The following is a 20,556-nucleotide window of genomic DNA, read 5'->3' as shown; positions in this document are numbered from 1 at the left end:
ATAAAACAGATTACAAAAAGTAATGAAATTGATCCTAACTCTTGTTTACAAAAATTAAACAAATAGGCAAATTCATTCTATGTAACACTCCCTTTGTGTCTTATTTACACTTATATCCAATCACACAAACCTGCTGACAGCAGCATCCCCAGGCATGAGAAGTGCTTTTGTGTGCCTTTATTGTTTCCCATAAACATAGATACAGTATATTCAAGGTTGTTTATTTCAAATATCGCCCAAAGTCAGTATGACTTGTGAGCAGTACATCCATTGCTAAGTAATGAACTGAACACAAGGGTTAATATTTGTGCCTTATTGACTACTTAAACCACTATATAACTCACTTATTTTTAAAATGTTAAAGATTATGTCTGCAGTCATAAAGAGGGAAAAATGTCTCTTCAAGTGCTCTTTAAGGGTTTGTTGGATAATTAAAGGTTCTTAGCTTCCAAAAATGGTTCTTCTTAGAGCCTTTCCTGACACACTGCAAAAAAAAAAAAAAAAAAAAAAAAAATCTTAGCAAGTGGAAATACGTTGCATATAGTCAAATTTATCTAGTATTCCCTATTATAAGATTACAATAAACCAAATATAAGAATATTAAACCTTTTTCAAGCCATTTGTGCTGATTTCAAGCTTGAAATTGTCTTGTTCTGTTAGCAGATAATTTTACTCATTTCAAGCATTTATTTCTAAAAAGAAGCAATAAGTATAATGAAATAAGTAATAATGTCTAGAAATAGGTTTAGTAATCTTATAATTGGGTTCTTGTAATCTTATCAAAGGAAACAGTATGTAAATTTGACTATACTCAAGAGAATTTCACTTGCTAAGAGAGTATACTCACTTGCTAAGATGGCACTTTTTGCAGTGCAGGGCAACACTCAGTTGTAGAGTTCTACAAGAACTTTAAGTGAAAATCTTTTTCAGTTGTAAGCTTTCTAGGATCGTAGCTTTCACTTTTCTACAGGACTTATTGCACTGCTGTGCAGTGCGTGTGTGTGTGTGTGTGTGTGTGTGTGTGTGGTTATACGACCTGAGATTTCTCACTGTACTGTTTCAGGGCGGGGAACATTTTAATCAGCCAGTTCCAGTTTGCTCTACCAGCCAGGCGAGTTACAGTCCAAACAGCACAATACTAGGCTTACTGGAGCAACTTATCTTCTTCTGATATAGTAAGTCTTACTCTGACTTTAAATCCAAATGCTTTAAAGCTTTTTTATGCTACTTTTTTCCACTTTGTTATGCTACCTTCTGCTTTGTGCTGTGCGTCACTGCGTTATAGGAAGTTGAACTAGTATGGCAAAAGTTTGTGCTACATTAGTTTACCGACTTTTTCGAGTCTGTGCCTTGGTGTTTCTCGTGTTTTTCTGAGCTTAACACAGTGAGTTAGTCGGTTAGTTAATGCGACAAGCTTGCATGCGATCTGTTCTTCTTTTCAAGCCCAAAATAGCATTTAAATGGCTTTTTCCCCCATGCAGCAGTGTAACTGGTGCACTACGTTTGCGCCGCCTTTAAAACAGGAAATGAGATACTCAAGTTGGAGAGAATGATTGTTTGTCGATGTTTTGTTTGTTTTTTTAATATAAATGTACATATATAATTAAGTGGGTTCATGTACTGAAATCACCAATAAGCAAGAACGGTGTGGTTATAAATAATTAATGAATGTTTTATAGATTTGCTCCTGTGCCTGTACTGTCACCACCATGTTTTTGGCTAAACAGCTCATAGGAGGCATTCTGGATGTTGTGAGGTGAGCTAGCATGCATGTTCTGAGGGCTCACCCTTTACTACAAATGCATTTTGTAAATCTCACTTTGAAATCTTTTTATCACAAGACTTATATCAACATTTGATCAAATATTTAGATATTTAATGCAAATATGGTGCTATTTTTTCCTGCATTTTTTATTTTAATTTTTTATTATTATTCTTCTTATTAATTTTTGTTTATTTTTTTGCATTTCAGTCTAACAGCAAATATCTTTTCTTCCACATTTCTTCCACAGCAATATCGATCCTTCCCAGTTTACTCCTTCTGCTCCAGTAAGTTACTATCATATTTCCTGTTTATCATTGCCAGTCTACCATTTAGTCTTAACCCAGATACACCCTTACAATACTAAAGTCACTTAAGTAATACTTAAGTAAAGTAAATAGTCTGTCTACACTCCAGCTTGAAGAGCGTACATATGATTTTTAATGGATTTTCTGACTGTGTGCTCCAGCCTCCTCCCAGAAGACCCGTAACAACTGTTCAGGCTGCAGCAAATGAGAGTGACGAGGACAGGCAATTTCGCAAAGTTTTCCAGCAGCTCGCTGGAGATGTAAGTACTTCATGCCTTTGATTAAGGGTTAGAATTTGTATACAAGTGTGCATACGTAATATCATAAGGCTGTATGCACTTATTAGCCTGCCTGGTCATGTCAGCTGCATGTGTGAACATACCCTCAAGCCTCCCAGCCTGGCCACACATTTTCACGCATGTAAAAGCAAGACTCACTCTCTGTAAAATAAAAACAGATGTCTTGCTTTCTTTGGCACGTTCAACTAGAAAAGTCTATGTTTTTTGTGTTTGATATTTATGGTACTTGATACTTTTTTAATCATAAGACTTATATCAACATTTGAGCAAGTATTTAGATATTTAATACAAATATGGTGCTATTTTTCCTGTATTTATTATTATATATATATATTTTTTGGAAAAGAATAAAAATAATTATGTGTACCACTTGCATTCTTTTTGAGTTTAGACGTGCATTTCTGATCTTTTTCTTAGAAACAAAGGGAGTGGCTTGAGCATGTAAAACTGACTGATTCTTGTGGTTATGAAGTTTGACTGGTTCCTCCTCTTTAGCACATTCCTGCCACTGTAATAAAGAGTAACTTAATGGCTCTGAGTTTTGTTGTTAAAAATGGGTAGGGTTGTGTGTGACACAGCATTGTTATGAAATGCCTGGCATCGTTTTATTGATTCAGTTTTTTTTTTTTTTTTAATGCCATGCAAAACTTAGGTAGCTGTGTTGTAAAAACCTGATTTGTAGGGTTATATTTTCAAGGTTGAAAATATGCCTTAATCTGGGCTGAACAGCATTTGGCAGACTATTAATAATTTCACCTTTTCGCAACTAGTCTCTAACTTTGCCTTGTGTATGTTCTACAGCATTGTAGGTATTGTGTTCAGGCGATTGAATCAGATTTAATCGAATCTTAGAACTAGACAAAAAATCACATTCTTCTTATAGTATCAAATTATTGCCTGCTCAGGTTCAGTTTTAATGGGGGGAAATTATCTACCTTTATATTGCAGGAAAATGCTTAAATTACTTAAATTAAATTACCTGGCATTAACAAATTCCAGAATATTTTTGACTATATAAAAATCTAGAGTACTCCTTGTATATTTGATAATTACCTAGTGTACTGTATATTCTAATGTATTTTGTGCTCACAGTGTATTGCAATACTATTTGTTTCTTATATTTCTAATTGATAAACTTTGCAGTTTGAAGGGATATCATGAAATATTTGCTTGTTAACAGTCATCAAAACTATTTGTCTTCTCCAGGAGAGAACTTCAAACATATTAGGGTAGTAAATAAGTCAGCCACCAAAGAACATGTGTTTTCAATGAGTGGCTGCCCCTTGTGTGGCTTGATGGTATTTACTCCTTGTTTTTCTTCTTGTCTTGTTCTAGGACATGGAAGTAAGCCCTAACGAGCTGATGAATATTCTCAATAAGATTCTGACCAAACGTAAGTGTAGTGTCTATTTAAACCTGGATATCAGTTTTTATTACAGCCAATATTGCTGAAAAGAGTAGAGAGAAACATTCTCTTGGGTAGCAAGACAGAATTTAAATTTAACTGACTCAGCGGACAAATTGAGAAAACAAACCAAGGTTAGAGTCAGTGAACTTCGCAAATCATCAGGGGAAAAACAATGTATTACCAGGGAAAGACGCTTAAACAAGCTTGCACAAACACAATAGCATAGTTGCATATCATGGCAAGACATGTTGTGTGGAGCCTGTTGGGTGTGGTGGGGTGTGTATATCATCCATAATGACTACATGAGTAGGAACAGATTCAGTCTGAATTGTATGATAAAAGATTGAGTGATGATATGACCAGTGTTAAACCAATTGTGAAAGTGCTTGAAATTATATTGTAGCATGGGAATTCTCCTTGCAGCAGTGATTATAAGGATGAAGATGATTGCCATGGTTCATAAACGGATTAATATAATATCTTTTTATCCCTAACTCTAGATGCTGACCTAAAGACTGATGGTTTCTCAATTGAGTCTTGCAGGAGTATGGTGGCAGTAATGGATGTATCCTTTCATAATATAATTAACATACATGTTTCAGAATATGGCAGTGTGAACAAAGATTTCTTTGTTTATTTTGGCAACCGTTTGCATTTTTGCTACAGCGGGTGTGAATGTATTTTCATTGCCTTAACCCTCCTCAAACAGAGCGACAGCTCTGGAAAGTTGGGCTTTACGGAATTCAAATACCTGTGGAACAATATCAAGAGATGGCAGGTAAGAGAGCTGTGTTATGTTATTCCCTTTTAACCTGAATTGATCATTTCCAAAACAAGTGGGGCATAAATAGTCTTGATATAGCAACTTAAAATACAATCATTCAAAATAACAGTTTGTTCTATGTGTAAGATTAGATGGCAGTGCAATATTGTATTTGTTGATTGAGGACAAACAGAACAGGATTTGGCATCTCTCAGATTTGGAGTGCCCGTGTTCAAGAACTTATTTGTGCGGATCCGACACCTCTGCAGCTTTTTCTTTATCTTTTAGTAAAAAAATAAAATTAAATAAAGATAACAACAAATAATTTTTAATGAGTGATTGTTCTTTGTGTCACGTCCCTTCCAAAAATAAAATCATTTCATTTCCATGATGACCAATTGATGGCTAGTAATAATAATGTACTTGTAATATCAGTCACATGTGCTCACACATAATGGATATGATGAAAAAAGACAGCTGACTTTGTCATCATTTCTTAAAGAAGTAAGCAAAAGTGATGAGGCAGAACAAGATGTTAAAAAGCAAAGGAAACATTATTACAGTTTCTGAAACTTGATCATCACTTAATAATCCAAGTCTGTATTATGTTTTCGAGTTGTCTGTCCATCCGTCTAAGATTCTTGTTAGTGCAATATCTCAGTAATGACTGGTTGAATGTTCGTTGGATTTATATGGAATAATCATTGTAACGAGCAGATGAACTGATTAGATTTTGAAAATGATACAAACAGGATCAAAGTCGCAAGTTTGAAGTATATTTTAAGGGTATTAATGGCATAAAAATTAGTAACAAGAAGGACTAGACATGTTGGTGGCGGAGGCATCCCCAACAACGCCACTGGCGTTGAGTTTGACTTGTTGGATTCCTAAAGGACATCTAGCTTTCAGAGATGAACATGGGGAGGAGACTATAAGTTACATGACTGTGTTGTGGAGCAATTTGGATAATCAGGCAAGCTAGGAAAGTATGTTTTACTGATTTCAGTATTCACATTGTTCTATTCGTGTTATGTAGTTTAACAGGCATGATGTAGTTTTGTAAGATCCAGTGTTCTGAACAAAACATGCTGGGGTTGAGCAAATATTGTGAAGTTTAACACAGTTAATCCAGTTTAATCTTCCAGCTCTCCTACGGCATCACTGAAATTTTAGTCATACCTATACCCTATTGGCCCTAGGTCTATGACGGCTTTCAACACCACTGTATTACGTGAAGCTCTTGCAGCGCTGTCGTTTCTCTCTACATTACAGGACCAAGTCCCTCCCTTTCCACTTGCTAGATCAACTCACCGCTGGTTCGCTACGTCACATTTTACAAATTAACGGGACATATAAGAATTTTGTTTCTCAGTCCATGTCCCTAGTCACATAGCTGGTGATCTATTTAAAAACTTTTTCAAAATATTTCATAGTGAAATAAAGAAAATAAACAGTAAAAACAGTAGATGAATTAACGTATATAGAATATTAACTCCTCCATCTTATTACTAAATTCTTGAATGAAAATTTGCAGTCAGTTTGTTCTTTCTGTGCAAAAATATAAATTAATTAGCAAAATTATATATTGCTCAATAAACCTTATGGTTACAATAAGTAATTTTTCTGGTTGCTCACTTGTTGATCTTGTAGCTCTCTTATTGATTTTTACCTACTGTGTTTTAAAACAAGTGAGCTCATTATTTACTGACTGACTGAGAATATTCATAAATGCATTATGACATGGGTTTTTCATAGTCATAGCCTCTTCGTCTGTTGGCTTCTGCTGAGAAATTAGCTTAGTTCTCAATAATTACAGATTAATCTGTGGCCTGTTTGTTGTCAAGATATATTAGGTTTGTTCGGGCAGTAAAATGTTTTTTTTTTTTTTTAATCAAAACAAATAATGAATTATTAATTGAAATGATGAAATTTTAATGAAATTTTTCAATTAGGCTTCAGGCCACCCACAGCACTAAAATGACATTTCGCAAGCTTATAAATGACCTGAGAGTTAATGGATGCTTGGATATCTTGTCTCTCTTAGCTGTCCTGAATCTGAGTACAGGCTTTGACACAATCCACCACAAGATTCTGCTTTGCTGGCTTCATGATGTGTTTGGTGTCTCAAAGGTTCAGATTCTACTCAAGTAGAGAATACTATGGTGCACTGTCTCTGAGCAATCATGCAGAATCTTGCTGAATCCCACAAGGCTCTGTATTTTACTTTATTTTCACTGATGTTTTCTGTACTGCACTTTGTTTGCTTTTCTAAACTGTTCTACATTATCCCTTCTTGCTTTATTCAACTGTTTATCAATTTTCTTTGTTTCATGTAATGATTATTTTCACTAAAAGTTTAAAATCTGCTGTGTTATTGAGTGGAATGTGTTACGACCATATACAGTAATCCATAATAATTCAAGATAATCCATATATAATCTACCTATACATTTTATTATAGAAGTATAGAATGGCACTGAAGTTTAACTTGGCTTTGTCTGGTACAGGGCATCTATAAGACATATGATGCAGATCGCTCTGGGACGATTGGGGCCAGTGAGCTGCCCGCTGCTTTCAGAGCAGCAGGTTAGTGTGGCAGTCAGCAGGAATGAAGTATCTGATAATAAATTGTCTTTATACCTGCATTTTAGATTTATAACAGCTCACACCTAAACAAGTCTTCTCCCATTTGCACTAATTCTCTTGTCCCAGGGTTTCCTCTAAGTGATCAGCTCTTCCAGATGATCATTCGCAGATACAGCGATGAAAACGGCAACATGGACTTTGACAATTATATTGGGTGCCTGGTGCGACTGGATGCAATGTGCCGTAAGTCAGTCTTCTTGCTTTAAATGACATTTAATCTGAATTTTATGGACATGACTTATTAAGAGACATTTATGTGTATATGCAGGTGCTTTTAAGACGCTTGACAAGGACAATAGTGGTACTGTCAAAGTTAACATTAAGGAGGTATGAGTGCTATATTTAAATCGGCCTGGAGAATTCTGTAACCAATAGCAACCATGTTTTTCATAGCTTGTCATATTTGATAACTTTATATATATATATGTGTGTGTGTGTGTGTGTGTGTGTAAAATTATTATTATTAAAATATCCTTTCCTCTGCTTTCTATTCACAGTGGCTGCAGTTGACTATGTACTCTTAAAGCAAAAAGAATCTCCATCATCTCACTTCAGCATTCTTGAACTCTTGACTACAATAAGTTGGATCCAGTTTTTATTTTTTGAATCATTGCATTGCATTTTCTGCAGCTTGTATTAAACCAATAAAACTGTGTATTTAAAAAATGTGTAGTGTTTCAAGCCTTTTACATGGAAGTAGGTCTACAGGAATGAAGAAAACAAAGCTAGGTCATCACACAATGAGATTGCAGAACTCAGTGTCTGTATGCCCATTACTGGAGTCAACCTTGCCAAAAAAAAAAAAAAAAGTACAGTAGCTTAAAGCAGTAGTTCCCAATCCTGATCCTAGAGTAGCACATTTGGGCCATTTGTACACCCCTTAACAAGTCCAAGATAATATGACCTATTTCAGATGAGATATTTATATACATTTATGAAATAAATAAATAAAATGTATGTAAATGTTTATAGATCATGATCAAATGTAATATACACAATATAGTGTGAAGGTATTAATAAGAAACTAAATCAAATTATTGTACACACACACACACACACACACACACACATAAGTAAGTAATTCTTTATTGTCATTGTAACAATGGATGTACAATGAAATTGAGTGAGTACTCTCAGTGCAGAAAGTAAAATAAAATAAATAAAAAAAGAATATTGCACATTTAAAATATTGCACTTAGTGTACATATGGCATCAAAGATTATTGCACAGTTAAAATATTGCACCAACAAAGAGATATTGCAGAGTAAATATATATCTATATACATATATATTTATATGTGTGTGTGTGTGTGTGTGTGACACACACATAAATACGCATAAATGTACTCTCGTAACTTTAAACCTTCAGCCTTGCCCCCTCTGAGCCGATTTTGGATCCTCTCAAGACAATACCTGAGTGGTTATGTAATATATGGTGAATATATTATTTGCGCAAGTTTAGTCTAGATTCGTGTTCAATACACAGCACGCTCTCGGTTATTTCCCCTCCTGCAGAAAAAGCAGTGAAACCCAAAAGAGCCAGTAACTGACACTTTACCAGCCAATGGTTGTGGCAGCGGATGAACACAACAGCCAATAGTAGACTGGCCCGACAAGAGGGCGGGGCTTAGATTTACCTGAGCTGCAGAAAACCGGCTGCTGACGAGCTGCTGATGTTAAAATCAGATCACTGAGCAAACACAGGTGTCACAGGCGCTCGCAGAACAGCTGCTTTGTACTGTGAGTAAACTGTGGAAGTGAAAGGAGACAATCTTGGCATTTCCCACAGAGGTAAGCCTTTGATTTCTTTATAAGAGTTGTAGATGCAAAATATTTTTTATTCTAGAGTATATCCTGTGTATTGCCCACGACGGATAAGCGACAAATATGAATCCGCAGATGGTCGTGTGAGTTTGTTCTCTTTAGTTGTATGTCTATATATATGTCTATATAGATGCAGTGCAGGTCTGCAACATGATCGTGATCATCCCCAGTTCCTGCAGATGTCATGGTTGATCCTGCATCATGGGCAACTGAGAATTGTGTTGATGAAGTCTGCTTCACTGTGATAACTTTTCACAAAAGTCTATCATCTGTAGTTACTGAAAACATCTGCTCAAGCGTTGTTAAAAGTCTAGCTAACTTTAAATCCCCCTGTTATCCCCCTTAAAGTCGTGTGCAAGCCAGTCTGATAAATAATACAGTGAGATATTTTGCCCTGGGGATTGCTGAACACTCGCAGGAATACTGCCTTGCCCTTTTCAGCTGGGTATCTGTGGGACTTGATGATGAAGATGATGCATAAGATGATGCTTCCTGGCTAATGGGTGTGTACTGTAACAGGAGGCATAATTAGTTCACCACATTACCATAGCTAATGGATACATATTAGCAGAAAACACTGTTAGACTTGTGCAGATGGGAGAAGTTTGATCTAATCACGCTTGTTCATATTCTCTTGTTTTGTATCATAAAGCCGAATCAGTTTATAGGAGTTGCAGTCTAAAATTGAGAGCTTATATATTATTGCAGTCAGTTTTTGCATAATGCAGTTCCTTGCATAAGTATTTACCCCTTAAACATTTGCACAGTTTGTATTATTACAACCTGGAAACGAAATGGACTTAATTGGGATAATCTGCCTTGAAACTATTAAATAACCCAAAATGTAATATATATATTTAGCAATATAATTTGCTAAATTGCTTGTAAATAAGAAGCATGAAAGTTGTGATTGCATTAATATGCACCACCCCATTGCTTTGAAACTTATAAATTAGTGTCCAGCTGGGATCTGAAATCACATAATTAGTTGAATGTCAACCTGTGTGCAATTAAAGTGTCACTTGATCTCAGCATACATACATGTCACGTCATCTCAACGTACATTCATGGAAGGCCCCAGATTTTGTTAGAGAACATACTTTATCAAACAATAAGCTGTCAATGAGCGAATGAGCTGTCAAAACCATGGCAATGTCTGGGGCAATGTTCTGGAAAAGTATCAACCAGAGGTTGGTTATAAAACATATCCCTTACATCCCATGGAGCACCATTATACCATTATTATAAATAGAAAGAATATGGCATGACCTCAACTCTGCTTAGAGGAGGCCATACACCAAAATTGTTGACTGCGTAAGTGCACAGGCATTAGTCAGAGAAACAACAAAGAGACCAAGGGTAACTCTTGGCATGATGCTACCACCACTATGCTTTACTGTGAAGATAGTTTTCTGCATAAGGCAAAAGCAGGATAGAATTTGCTGGTGTTTGCATTTTATGTCATTTTTATGTTCGTATCCTGACAGTCTGAACCTATCTTGCAGTTACAGTTCAGAAATCCTGTGGAAAGGGCTAGCTGTGACTGAGAAGTGAGGTTCCTCAAGGGAAGGTGATTTAGTTGGCATTATTTATTCTGAATGTCCACAAGTATAAATGTCCAGTTTTCACATACCTGCCTTACATAGGTTATCAGAAATAATTTTTAATGCAGAATTTCTTTTTCAGTATTAATATGCTTTATATGAATCCCTAACAGCTGGTTTATTACCATGCCATAATTATCATAGTTACATTAAGGAAATTTCAATTTTATGGATGTGACATTTGAAATTGAACAAAGTGCCTCACTGGCTACACAATTAAGTAATTTGCCAATATACAGTCAATAAGGTATAAGAGAAGGGGGGAGTGTAAGACGACACACGCAAGAGCATACAAATAATACACATCTGAAAAAGTATGGATGATGTTTTTTTGTTTTTTGCACAATTCTGTGTAAACTCTAGAGACTGTTGTGTGTGAAATTCCCAGGAGATTAGCAGTTTATGAAGTACTCAAACCAGCCCATTTGGTATTAAAAATCATGCCAGGGTTAAAGTCACATTACGTACGTACTATTGATTGTACGTATTATACAGTAAGTGTCAGGCACATTGGTGTTTATGAGGTTTTTAAACACCTCTGCCTATCAGAGACAATGTAAGCCAAGACATTGTTTACACATTATAGAGTCATTCATTCTTCTTAATTAACAGCTTTAGTCTGGTCAGGGCTGCAGTGGATCCAGACTCTATCCCAGGAACACTGGGCATAAGGTGAGAATACATGCTGAATGGCATGCAGGGCACCATTCACACACTCATTCACACCTAGTAGCAATTTATGCTGCATTCAACTCAAGATTACAACTTGTAATTCCCCATCTTCAGCACAGACAATTAGGTTTGAACCAGGAATCTTAGAACTGTGAATCAACTACACTACCCATTGTTCCTCATATACACACAACATTTGTATAGATCAAAATTTGTATAGACACAAACATTTCAAAGCCTTGCAGAACATATGTCCATAATATGGAACAGACACCTTTACCGACATTTACAGTACAGTTTTAAAATAAATTTATTATTTGTATACATTGATTACTGAGAAAAGTCTCATATGACAGAGCTGAAACAGTCCTTTACAATTATATGCATGCTTTTATATGACAATTGTCCTCAATTTGTAATTAATAATAAATTAAACTAATTAAGAAATCCTTTCAATCAAACTTCAACCTCATTCTCATTTATCACATTGAGCATAAAATGTCCCTCTGTTCAAATAATGAGTAATGCTGGTTAAAACATGCTTTTTGGGGTTTAATTGAGACATAATCTAGTTTTCTTAAATTTAATCAGACCAGTTAAATGCTTAGCTGAAACGGCAGTTTAAAAGTAATTTCCTTCGTTCACGGAAAGGAAAGGAGTTGCCTTATGCTGTTGCTTACAGTACATCAAGACCTTGGAATTATACACTTCTATTTGATCAATTCCATGATTTTAAGATATTGAGCCAGAAAATTTTGGACCTCAATTAGATCAAAGCAGATACAGATTCTCAACTTTACATTTTTAATAATTGTAAGCAATATTTTGTAGCAAAACTTGTCACATACAGTACAGTCAGTGGTATGTATATATTTATAAAGTATATTTATAAGCATATTTATAAAGTATATTTATAACTATCTCATTTACACCACACTGGATTTGAATGAAACAATGAATATGAGGAAAAACTGCAGCTTAAATTCAAAAGCATTTATATCACTGTGGGGGGAAGCATATAGATACAGTCCTTTTAAAGCACAAAGTCCGCCTCCTAGCATGTTGCCTTGGTAAAAGCATAGTCTGTAATTATGAAGTAATTATACCTACATTCAGAAACAGCATCTCCAGCTCCTCTGTTTGTGCTTGCTTATGTAATACAGCCTGGTCTGTATATGTTCTAAACTGAATGAAGTGGACTGTTTTAATTCCAAATGCCTTGAAGTTACACATCTTGGTGTGATGGGCTTTGAGCTCAATGAGCTCATATAATTCAAAGAACTTCCTTATTCACCAAGTTAGCAGCTCATTGGGTATTATCATGCCAATTTAGTCATACCTTTCCTTAAAACATAGATAATTTTTTATTGCATTCTGCTTTATACAAGTAATTCATTGATTTCAATATTTACATCTAAGGTAAAATGACAACCTAGCAATTTGTTGCTCTAAATAACCTTTCTCAAAGTATATCCTTAAGCAACAAATGTTCTCTAGAGCACTGACTTTATTTAGCACATTCTCTCTTGACTTCTCTTTGTTTCCTTTTGGCTGCTTAAATGCACTCTTTAAACAACACTTTGTTTTTAGATTATTAAAGGTTGTCACCATCCTTGATGCTTTCGTGGTTCTTCGACTTCATTGTTTACCCGGCAATTAATAAATGACAACTGCAGTGGGAGGCAGAGTCTCGCTGTTTGCAATATAGTCAGACACTGCAGTAGGTTTATACCTGCTGGTGACTTATTTACTTAAGCAATGACTTTATCAAGTGTTCTGTGCTTTCATCCATTGTAACAGGCCAATTACACCTCCCAGTCTGAGCCACGGCGAAGGTCCCTCTATGAATAACCGTGCTTCCCTTGTGCTTATTTTCACTGTAGCACAAAGCCTAAGATGGCTGCCGAGTGCCCCCTGAGATCTGAGGTGACGGAGCTTCACAGGAGGGTCAATCAGGTGACAGATGAGGTAATGCCTGCAGGAATAGGGAAATTTTTATTGTAATTGTGTTGACAAACTGATGACTTTGACCAAAGAAAGGTGTTGCCTCGTGCATTTTCACATCATGGAGAAGACGCCGCATGTCTAAGCATTTTGCATGATCAGTGAAATAAATTTACTAAATTTACCATAGTATTTCACACGTATCTGTTTAGCTTCAGTGAAATATTTATGAATGGTTATAAGTGTCAATATATGTTTAATTCATTAGTGTATGTTAGACTAGTCTAGCAGAAATGACATCCCCTCTATCTCTCCCTTAAGTAAAGGTTACTGGCAGTCTGATCTATTCCCCTGTCCCTGCACAACAGGGAAATTGACAGACCTGTAAACTCCTGTATGAACTGCTCCAACCTGTGAGCCTGGTTTCAGTGCAATTAATAAAACCTTTGCAAATCACTATTAATTTTACATTTTGCTCTGACTTAGTTTCCTTCTTTTCTCCTGTTTCTGCTAGTCACTTGAGATCACCAGAAACATGAAGCTTCTGTTAGAAGAGGTGAGGGACTAATTCATAATCTTTCACACTTTTCTTACTGATAAGGTGTATTTTGGCCTGTCACCAAAAACCTTTTTCTGAAGCATCTCAACACTATCACACAAAGCTCAGCTTACTATATTCAGTGAACAGAATGTGAAGGCTGTGTAAAACAGCATTTCCCTTCAGTGTGTAATCAAGGTTTATTATCATGCCTCTGAAATGCCATTTCTTGTATTGAGACACGTTGCCATAATAGAATTGAATGGGCAACAGCTCGTGGTCTTTGTTTCCTTTAAAATAGCTCATTTGTACAGGCTGTTTGGCCCAAACACTACGCACCTGTGATGGTTATATAAAGGCCCACACATATTATTATGATAAGGGACAAAACAACACTATATTAAATCATATCACGTGCTTAACATCCCTGTCAACATTTACTGTCAATTAATAGCATTCTGTTAATGTCAGAAAATATATTGCATTATTTAAAATGGCTTCATGTTGACTTCTGTTTTCAACAGAGCAAAGATGCAGGGATCAGGACATTGGTCATGCTAGATGAACAAGGCGGTAATGACATAGTGATTATTTCTGTTTGAAATAACACACTTTCCTTACATTATCAGTTGTGAGGATTCAAGTAATCATTCAAAAATACAGTGTGTCCCAGAAGTAACAGAGCAGTGACTTTTTAAAATGATTTCAAATCAAACTTATTTTAATTTTTTAAGATAATTATTTTGATTTCAGATTTTGTAAAAGGCTATACAGTCAGCTCCAGAATTATTGGCATCCTTGCACAAGAAAAAGTCTTTTGGTTAATTAGTGATTAGGAAATCTAACCTTTTATTTGAAGTACATTTATTCCAAGAAAATGAGAAACCTTGACATAAAAAGTGGATTTTTTTTTTTTTTTTTACAAAATGTCACAATATTGGCACTCCTGCATGTAGTACTTTGTGCAATCTCCCAATAATTGTGAAGCTGACTGTAGCTCCAGAGAACATTTCATTTCACAAACGGAAATTAGGAATAGGTTTACATTTTGTCTGGTTTTGTTTATGTCTGTCCTTGCATTGCTAAGAAGACTTTTTTTCTGTTTAAATGTGAAATCATGGACTGCCCTAACTCTTCATGGACCTTCACATATGGAAATGTACATGTTTCTTGTACAGTCATTTAACTCCATCCCATTCAAATGATATGCTCTTTCTCTCATAATCATGCCAAAATAAAAGCAAATCTCCATATTCCAGAACAACTGGAGCGGATTGAAGAGGGGCTGGACCAGATCAATCAGGATATGAGAGAAGCTGAGAAAAATCTCACAGACCTTGGCAAATGTTGTGGCCTATGCTCATGCGATAAGTATGTGCTGTTAGGCTCTTTATTTTGGCCTATGCTTTATTGTGGCCTATGCTCATGCGATAAGTATGTGCTGTTTAAGTCATATTTAGTCAGGAATATTTTACCCCTCATCTCTGTATAGAAGGAAAGATTCTCCCCTGCGAGGAGTTAATTGATGAGTCATGTCCAATAGGATCAGCCTATTTTAGTCACTACTGATGTTATTAATTAATTAATTAATTAATTAATTAATGTCTATTGATATCTTGTAAACAGAAAGTGCGAATATAAAACACGAGTCATTTATGAATGGCAGATTAGGTTCTTCTTGAACCTTATGCTCTATATATAACCATGGGTGCTCTATTGATCCAGGTAATGTCTTATGATTTCAGCAAAGAATGAAAATCTTTATTCTATAATACCCTGAGCACTTTATTAGGAACACCTGTACACCTACTCACCGATGCAATTATCTAATCAGCCAATCATGTGGCAGCAGTGCAATGCATAAAATCATGCAGATACAGGTCCAAGAGCTTCGGGTAATCTTCACATCAACCATCAGAATGAGGAAAAAATGTGATCGCAGTGATTTTGACCATGGCATGATTGTCGTGCCAGATGGGCTGGTTTGAGTATTTCTATAACTGCTGATCTCCTGGGATTTTCACATAAAACAGTCTCTAGAGTTTACTCAGAATGGTGCAATAAAGAAAAAACATCCAGTGACCGGCAGTTCTGTGGATGGAAACGGCTTGTTGATGAGAGAGGTCAGCAGAGAATGGCCAGACTGGTTTGAGCTGGCAGAAAGGCTACAGTATCTCAGATATCCACTCTGTACAATTGTGGTACAATACGTCGAACCTTGGGCTACAACAGCAGAAGACTACGTTGGGTTCTACTTCTGTTATGCAAAAACAGAAAGCTGAGGCTGCAGTGGGCACAGGCTCACCAAAACTGGACAATTGAAGACTGGAAAAACGTAGCCTGATCTGATGAATCTTAAATTCTGCTGAGGCACACAGATGGTAGGGTCAGAATTTGACACCAACAGCATCAATCCATGGACCCAACCTGCCTTGTGTCTACAGCCCAGGCTGGTAGAGGTAGTGTAATGGTGTGGAGAATGTTTTGTTGGCACATTTTGGGCCCATGAATACCAATCAATCATCGCTTGAATGCCACAGCCTATTTGAGTATTGTTGCTGATCGTGTGCATCCCTTCATGGCCACAATTTACCCATCTTCTAATGGCTACTTCCCGCGTGATAATGCACCATGTCACAAAAGGTCGTCTCAAACTGATTTCATGAACATGACAATGAGTCCAGTGTTCTTCAGTGGCCTTCCCAGTCACCATATCTGAATCCACTAGAACACCTTTGGAATGTAGTAGAACAGAGATTTGCAGGATGAAAGTGCACCTGAAAAACCTGCACAAATTGCGTGGTGCAGTCATGTCAACATGGACCAGAATCTCAAAGGAATGTTTCCAACATCTTATGGAATCAATGCCATGAAGCATTGAGACTGTTTTGAGATCAAAGGGAGGCACTAGCCAGTATTAGTATAGAGTTCCCAATAAAGTGTTCAGTGAGTGTATTTTATCTTCTTTTTCATTATCAGCAATATATACTATAAGTAGGCACATAACAACTCACATGGTCTGTATGGTTGAAGATCTTCCTGATGGCAGTCTTTGTACACACATATGAGAGCAAACAATGTATGGTACCTTTGGGATAAATATGAAAAACTGAATCATCTCTGTGATATAAATATTATTTTTTAAATATTTTACATGCATTAATATTCCAGTTTTAGAAATACTATAGACATATGGCTGTTTTATTGTCTTCCCTTGTGGAAATTTCCAGGCTGAAGAACCTTGAAGCGAGTGAAGCCTATAAGAAGGTGTGGGGTAATAATCAGGATGGTGTGGTATCTAGTCAGCCTTCATCGCGCATCGTAGATGAGCGAGAAAAAATGACAATGAGTGGTGGATACATCAGAAGGTCCTTAAATATTACTTTTCTCTTAATGATAAATAGTATACATTTGTTTTCTACTGGCTGTAATGAATTATAGATCAGCCATCAGTGATTTGATTCTGTGTGTGTGTGTGTGTGTGTGTGTGTGTGTTCGTGTGTGTGTGTCCACCAGAGTGACAAATGATGCACGAGAGGATGAGATGGAGGAGAATCTGGCCCACGTGGGCAGCATCCTTGGCAATTTGAGAAGCATGGCACTTGACATGGGCAATGAAATCGATACTCAGAACGTGCAGATTGAACGCATACAGTCTAAGGTCTGTATTTTGTTTTACTTCATTATACATACAGTCTCCTCCAAATGTATTGGAACAGCAAGGCCAATCCTTTTGCTGTACACTGAAGACATTTGTGTTTGAGATCAGAAGATGAATATCGGACAGTAGATCAGAGTTTTAGCTTTAATTTCCTGATATTTACATCTAGATGTGTTTAGCAACTTAGATCATGGCACCTTTGGTGGCAAACCACCCAATTTTTAGGTGAGCAAAATTATTGGAACAAATAGTCTTAAAATAAATTAAGATAAATAACACTTGATATTTGGTTGCATATTCCTTGCTTGCAGTAAATGCATCAAGGTGGTGACCCACTGACATCACCAAACTGTTGCATTCTTCTGTTGTGATGCTTTTTTAAGGGTTGTACCATAGCTTCTTTCAGTTGTTGTTTGTTTGGGGGGTCCTCCATTCAGTCGGTGAAATGCATGCTCAATTGGGTTAAGGTCTGGTGATTCACTTGGCCAGTCGAAAAACCTTCCACTTTGTTGTGTCAGCAGTGTGTTTTAGGTCACTGTATTGCTACATGAAGAAGAAGCCTTAATTTGTCACAAATACATTATAGCACAGTGAAATTCTTTTATTTGCATATCCCAGCTTGATAGGATGTTGGGGTCAGAGCACAGGTCAGCGATGATATATCACCCCTGGAGTAGAAAGGGTTAAGGGCCTTGCTCAAGGGCAACAGTGGCAGCTTGGTAGTGCATGAACTCCTTACCTTCTGATCAGTAACAAAGAGCCATAACCATTGAGCCACCACTACCCTGCTAATTCAATTAGATTGGATGCATTTCTCTGTAAATTGGCAGACAGCATGATTCTGTAGACTTCTGAATTAATTCTGCTGCTATGTATGTAACTTTTATTAAACCAGGATAGAAAACTCATTGAGATAAAATCTCTTTTACAAGAGTGAGCTGGCCAAGAAGGCAGCAAAAAAAAAAAATACAACAATTAAAGACACAATAACAGTTAACATATTAAGAAAAAAATCCTCCCACTCATGCTACCATCATGAGTTAAATAAAATCAATAAAAATTAGTGAGCCCAATCCAGAAGCAGCCATACAAGACTAAGCCATGACACTACCTCTGCCATTCTTGACAATTAAGCTTGTATGTTTTGGATCATGAGCAGATCCTTTCTTTCTCCAAACTTTGGCTTTTCTATCACTTTGGTAGAGGTTAATCTTAGAACTTTTCTGGCTCTCTGTATTTCTTTCTGAATTCATATCTGACCTTGTGATTCTTACTGCCGATGAGTGGTTTGCATCTTGAGGTGTGGCTTCTATATTTCTGCTCTCAAAATCTTCCTCAAACAGTGGCTTGTGAAACCTTCACCTCTGCCCTGTAGAGTTGTTGGTGATGTCACTTACTGTTGTTTTTTTTTTTTTTTAATCACAGCTCTCACAATGTTTGTCCTCAACTGCTGTTGTTTTCCTTGACTGACCTCTTTGATGTCTGGTTGTTACTACACCAGTGGTTTCTTTGTTTTTCAGGACATTCCAAATTGTTGTATTGGCCATGCCCAATGCTTACGCAATGGCTCTTTTCTCAGCTTCAAAATGACTTTCTTTTCTCCCATAGACAGCTCTCTGGTCTTCATGTTGGTTTATCATTTTTTAACAACAAATGCAGATGTCTCAGGCAAAACCCAGGGCTCAAACAAAGAGTAGACATTCAGAGCTATTAATTATTTAAATCAATCTAACAGGGCGCGCCTGGGCAACAAGAAACACATGTCATGTTCCTCATGTTCCAATATTTTTGATAACTTGAAAAACAATAGGTGCCATGTTCTAAGTTGTTTAACACATCTTGATGTAAATGTAAGGAAGTGAACGCTGAAATTCTGATCTATCGTTTCATATTCATATTTTGTTCTTAAACGCAAATGTCTTCAGGGTATAGCAAAAAGAGTATTGGGCTTGCCGTTCCAATATTTTCGGCAGGGACGGCATCATTTAGGTAATTGTTCAGTCAAGCAAGCAACATTAAATAGATTACAGTCTTTGTCTTTTTGTAGGCTATTGCCAATGTTTCTCGCATCAGTGAGGCCAATCAGAGGGCTAACAAGCTAATAGCAAGGTAAACACAGAAGAGCGACGACCATTTGTTTAGATTCTTTCTGTCATATTAGAGCTTTACAACTGGACGAAGCTTTTTTTTTTTTAACTTTTCTCACTGAAAAAAGTGGATGAAGCAAGTTTTTTTTTAAAAAAAAAAACTAATGTTATTTTATGTTAATTTAGTTTTCATGTTCATAATGTTCATAACTGTCTAAAAGAGCCAGTTGCTATTTCAGATATCATTGCTGTATTTATTGTATTACTTAATCAGTGGATTTTTTTTTAAAATAGGAGAGCAACATGCCAACAGCTATCAGTGTCTTTATTAAAAGGTACTAGTTGAGTTTTGTCTGTGCTTTTCTATGTCTGTTTGGTAGTGAAAATGGTGGTCAGAAAAAATTATGTTGCATTGTCATGTGCTTTTACACAAAAATTTCCATTTCAAGAAAAGCTGGGAAAATGATAAACTGAAAAGCTGATTACTGTGTGGTTTTTAAGTTGTATTTTTGACAGCATTTTTGCATAATAAATATTCCAATTAACTGTGAATTGACTGAAAAAAAGGATGTGCAAGGACTAGATTTAAACATGAACTCGAAGGAGAAGTGCACATTCAGAATAGCCAGACTAATAATTAGTCATCATTAGTCAAGTGGTAGAGAGAGTGTTCATTGCCATGTAATGCTGCTGATGATCTCATTCAATGTGCTGCAATGTACCGGTTACAAATAGCTGTTTAGACCTTCTTAACCTTGCTGTTCTGCTCATTGATCATAGAAGATGTCCCTCAGATCCATGACATCCCTTCTGATGTTGTGTCAATGAAACACTTTATTGATGTGATTGAAACAAATTGAATGAATGAAGTACTGTTCTGTTGAACTGCCTCAAAATGGCTTTTGGGGAAATGACCATTTCAAGAAAAAAAAGGTGTGTGAAAAAATGTTTTTCGGTTTTGTTTTTTAAGAAAAATGTTGTATTTCGGTGTAATAAATGTTGATTTCACAGTGAACTTGTTGCCTTTTCAATTCATTCAC

At 36.3% G+C, this 20,556-nt stretch overlaps 2 protein-coding genes across 3 annotated transcripts; both read left to right on the top strand.

Annotated features, from left to right (window-relative positions):
* The first annotated feature begins 1,029 nt into the window (after positions 1-1,029).
* capns1b (calpain, small subunit 1 b) lies at positions 1,030-7,852 on the top strand. Its single transcript, XM_026924902.3, has 11 exons — positions 1,030-1,175; positions 1,680-1,756; positions 2,013-2,049; positions 2,232-2,330; positions 3,705-3,762; positions 4,278-4,342; positions 4,487-4,555; positions 7,048-7,126; positions 7,253-7,369; positions 7,455-7,513; positions 7,684-7,852. Exons 2-11 carry the CDS (start codon positions 1,710-1,712, stop codon positions 7,708-7,710), a joined length of 657 nt encoding a protein of 218 aa, XP_026780703.1. The 5' UTR covers positions 1,030-1,175; positions 1,680-1,709; the 3' UTR covers positions 7,711-7,852.
* Positions 7,853-7,991: 139 nt separating this feature from the next.
* On the top strand, positions 7,992-20,500 carry zgc:101731 (SNARE_SNAP25N and SNARE_SNAP23C domain-containing protein). 2 transcript variants are annotated; one of them, XM_026924639.3, is made up of 9 exons: positions 7,992-8,977; positions 10,516-10,580; positions 13,170-13,254; positions 13,745-13,786; positions 14,293-14,341; positions 15,028-15,139; positions 16,999-17,136; positions 17,285-17,429; positions 19,477-20,500. In XM_026924639.3, the coding sequence occupies exons 3-9, from the start codon at positions 13,183-13,185 to the stop codon at positions 19,540-19,542; spliced, it is 624 nt and encodes a 207-aa protein (XP_026780440.1). In that variant the 5' UTR covers positions 7,992-8,977; positions 10,516-10,580; positions 13,170-13,182; the 3' UTR covers positions 19,543-20,500. The 2 variants fall into 2 exon arrangements, with proteins under 2 accessions (XP_026780440.1, XP_026780439.1); XM_026924638.3 differs by lacking the exon at positions 10,516-10,580 and having other exon boundaries at positions 19,477-20,493.
* Positions 20,501-20,556: the final 56 nt, after the last annotated feature.

Source organism: Pangasianodon hypophthalmus, chromosome 14, assembly GCF_027358585.1.
Source record: "Pangasianodon hypophthalmus isolate fPanHyp1 chromosome 14, fPanHyp1.pri, whole genome shotgun sequence".
NCBI lineage: Eukaryota > Metazoa > Chordata > Actinopteri > Siluriformes > Pangasiidae > Pangasianodon > Pangasianodon hypophthalmus.
Note: the sequence above shows the minus strand (reverse complement) of the source record. Positions and strands in the feature narration are given on the sequence as shown.